Below are 3,731 nucleotides of genomic sequence, written 5' to 3' on the forward strand. Positions count from 1 at the left end.
ATCGTCCTGCTCGAATGTCGTATGTGACCCTACAGAAGGCCAGGATGGGTTGGTTGTCTGCATCTCTGCATGTCTTGTCTGTGGGTGATTGGCTATGAGTGTCCTTTGCCTGGTGCCACTCTTGGAAACCGGCGCTTATCCTACACCAACGCGTTGAAGATAAAGCAACGTTGAAGTGGGGGGCCATTGGTTTCCAAACTCCATAAGTAGTACACGTTCTTTGCACTAGATTGTTGCGGTTGCTAACTAAATGGAATCCTATTCATTGACTCAGACCTAATGTATCTATAAACATAGTATGTGTCGATCCTGAGGAGACACATGATGCCAGGGAAATGATACTGAAGACCGGAAGCCTATACAGTTAATCCCGCCCCGATTAACGAAGAGTGACTGCGATTACAGCAAGATAGTTGGTCCTGGGCTGGTGACTGGAACTCACCTTGGGACGATCGTTGAGACTTCATGTTGGCGCCGCGAATACTGGGGCAAGCAGTTGGAAGACATGGAGTCGGAATTTCCGAAGGATCAGAATGCGGCACAGATACATGCTGGTAGCTTCAATTTCATACACTCTATTCTCTTACAAACAGGCCAGCCATGCCCATTCCTGTGCCGACGCACATGCTCACAACACCGACCTCACCTCCAGATCTTCCGAGACCGTGGAGCAGGGTGCTCGTCATGCGGGCACCGGTGGCACCAAGAGGGTGGCCCAGGGCAATAGCACCACCGTCGGGGTTGACCTTGCCATCCTCGTAAGCCTGCTCCAGCTCCAGCGCTCTCAGGCAGTAGATGGCCTGACTGGCGAAGGCCTCATTGATCTCCCAGCGGTTCACGTCCTTGTTCTCCAGACCAAACTGGCCCAGAAGCTTGGGGATCGCCAGGGCGGGTCCGATACCCATCTCATCGGGAGCGCATCCGACGGTGGTGGCTCCGACGAACTTGCCGATGATGCTGTCGGTGAGGCCCAGCTCTGTGGCGGTGCTTCGGCGCATCAAGAGCGTCGCGGCCGCGCCATCAGACACTTGCGACGAGTTGCCTGCTGTGCTGGCGCCATCAGCCTTGAATGCCGGCTTCAGCTTCTGCAAGGCCTCAATCGCCATGTTGGCGCGAATGCCGTCGTCCTTGGTGACTGTGATTGTCTGCTCCTCTCCGACCTTGTTGCCCTGCTTGTCCGTCTCTTGGAATCTTGTTGTGACGGGAACAATCTCCTTGGCGAAGGAGCCATCTTCTCTCGCCCTCGAGGCGTTGTGGTGACTGCGCAGCGCGAACGCATCCTGGTCCGCCCGGGAGACGCCGTAGCGCTCAGCAACATTCTCAGATGTGATGCCCATGGCCATGATGCAATCTTTCGCGTCCTTGACCGGTGACTCCTTGAGAGCGGGCCACACGTCTACTGGGATCGCACGGCTGCCGTAGTTGCGGGTCATGCTCTCCATTCCGGCCCCAATACCCACCGATATCGTTTCGGTCCTGATTTGCGATGCTATGAGGGCAATTGACTGCAGTGATGACGAGCAGGCGCGGTTGACGGTGTACAGGGAGGTGTCGTTGGAGTAGCCGACGTGGTTCATAGCCATGCGGGCAGCCTTGGAGCCGCCGAGCTCCGAGAGCACGACGCCGACGGCGACATCTTCAATCTTCTTGGGGTCGAGGTTCGGGTTGGCCTCGAGGGTGGCCTTGAGAACGGTCGAAAGCAGTTCTTCGGGGTATGCGTCCTTGAGCTGTCCGCGGTTCGACCGGCACACGGGTGTACGCAGCGACGACAGAATGACGACGTCGGAGGGCGCCTTCTTCAAGACGGACGAGATTCCTTTGGGGATAGACATGTTTGTGGTGTTTCTCGGAGCTACGGCCGTCAATTAACTGTGTATGTTGACAGGAAGCCAGACTTGTTGAACAGAAAGGAGGAAACAAAGTTTAGAAAGTAGCCCTCGGCCAAGGCTGTCTCGAAAAAGAGTCGGGTAAACGTGAGCGATGTCGCTTGGTAACCGGGGGGAGCTTGAGCGTTGTACTACTAGTCAGGGAGAATAGCTCTTCCCCTTCTTCCACTCAATTTCCCCAGCTTGATCCCCAAAGCCGAGGTGGGGGGACCCGCATGGCATGGCAATTGGGTTCGGCAACCATACGAGGAGCTCTGAGCTCGGTTCCGGGGCTAAATATTCAGCCGGCAGTTGAGTCGGCATCTACACCGAGATACACCGAAGATCACCGAGACTCGGTATATTTACCGAGAAGACACCCCCGGCTATCCCATTTGGGTACGAGGCCATCATCAGCCAAAACTGCAGTGTTACACTGTACTAAGTCATCATCTACACTCAACGTGGTGTCACACCAAATGCCGACTCTGAAGGAATTTGAACAATGAGTTTCTTTCATGTTGAACACACTCTAAGCTTTCATTACACGCGCCCATGACCACAAGGTATTTTGATAATTCAAACTCGGCGTTGACTTCCACTGTGTTGTTTACCACGTCTGTGGTAAATGCAGCCAAGGAGACAATCTGATGTCTGTCTGCATATAGACTATGATATGGTAAGCCCTCAATACTTACCCTAGCCGAAAAAGGACTCCGTCAAAGTATTGAATGGTGAAGTGGTCACCGGCGCCGAAGCAGAAGCTGGAAAGAGATTTACCCAAGTGCATTAGCGCCGGAGCAGATGAAAGTCCATGTCGGGACTTCAAGCTTAGACATAGTTAATGAGTCTCCACATGGAAATCAACAATAGCTGTACATATGTCTTTCAACACTTCAATGCATTGATGAATTGAGCGTACCGAATGAATTATGTATTCCTCAGTTCCATGCTGAGAAAGCAAATTGCTTGTCCTCAAAAGGAGACTAGCTCCCTCATGTAGTTTCGTGCTTGTGTTCAGCCTTCACATACAGTATTCCTCCAAGAGAAGTATTACTGTTCACGATTCACTTTGAAAAACAATGTGTTTGTTGGAAGACATTCCAATGCAACCGAGTGAGATGCTAAGCGTCGGCTTTGCCCCCAATATGCACACCGGTAAGCGAATTGGGTTGCGGCTTTGTCGAAGGAATCGGCATTGAGTAAACCACTCAAGATCTTTCATCTCTCCTATGGGATGAAAATGTTTAAATCGGCCATGGCGACGATCAAGTGTTGTAGAGTAGTTTGGAAAATATTGCAGCAAACCGCGTGCGTCGATACGTTCACTGAGCATACCAAAACACTGAATTCTATACGCAACTGTTGCCTTGCTCTTTCATAATCATCTAGAACAGGAGATTAGAAGAAAATAGTTTGAAGCCATCCGCAAACTTGACAGCATTCGCCATGCCAGCCCCAAATTCTACACTACTTGAAGTCGTCGAAGACTACTCTACGCTACTTAAAGTCGTCAAAGACTACAACAACTTCGAAAAGACATCCGATTACTGGGAATTCGGTTATGAAGATGGATCGGCCTGGAATAAACTGGGCGTTGTTACCGCTCACCACGCCGAACTTTTACAAGAGTTAAAACCAAAGTTAGAGAAATACCTTTTGTTCGACACGGAACAGAAGCCAAGTCGTATTCGACTGCACGCGGACCATTTGAAGACTCCGGCCGCTTTCGTTCAAGGAATCAGAAACATACGAGATATCCTTTGCCCAAAAGAGAGTCAACATAGAGGCAAATTTCCCCAAGCCGTCAGGGCTGACGAAAATGAGATGTGGCCGCTGAGCCTGACCTTTATCAACAGGTTGCCA

General features: G+C 51.3%; 1 protein-coding gene across 1 annotated transcript; it reads right to left on the reverse strand.

The window, feature by feature from the left end:
- Positions 1 to 575: 575 nt before the first annotated feature.
- Positions 576 to 1,832, reverse strand: N0V96_009699 (uncharacterized protein; the record flags this gene model as incomplete). Its single annotated transcript, XM_053190366.2, has 1 exon — positions 576 to 1,832. One exon carries the CDS (start codon positions 1,830 to 1,832, stop codon positions 576 to 578), a length of 1,257 nt encoding a protein of 418 aa, XP_053052296.2.
- Positions 1,833 to 3,731: the final 1,899 nt, after the last annotated feature.

The sequence above is a fragment of the Colletotrichum fioriniae genome (assembly GCF_027942845.1).
Source record: "Colletotrichum fioriniae strain IMI 355084 chromosome Unknown scaffold_12, whole genome shotgun sequence".
Taxonomy (NCBI): Eukaryota; Fungi; Ascomycota; class Sordariomycetes; order Glomerellales; family Glomerellaceae; genus Colletotrichum; species Colletotrichum fioriniae.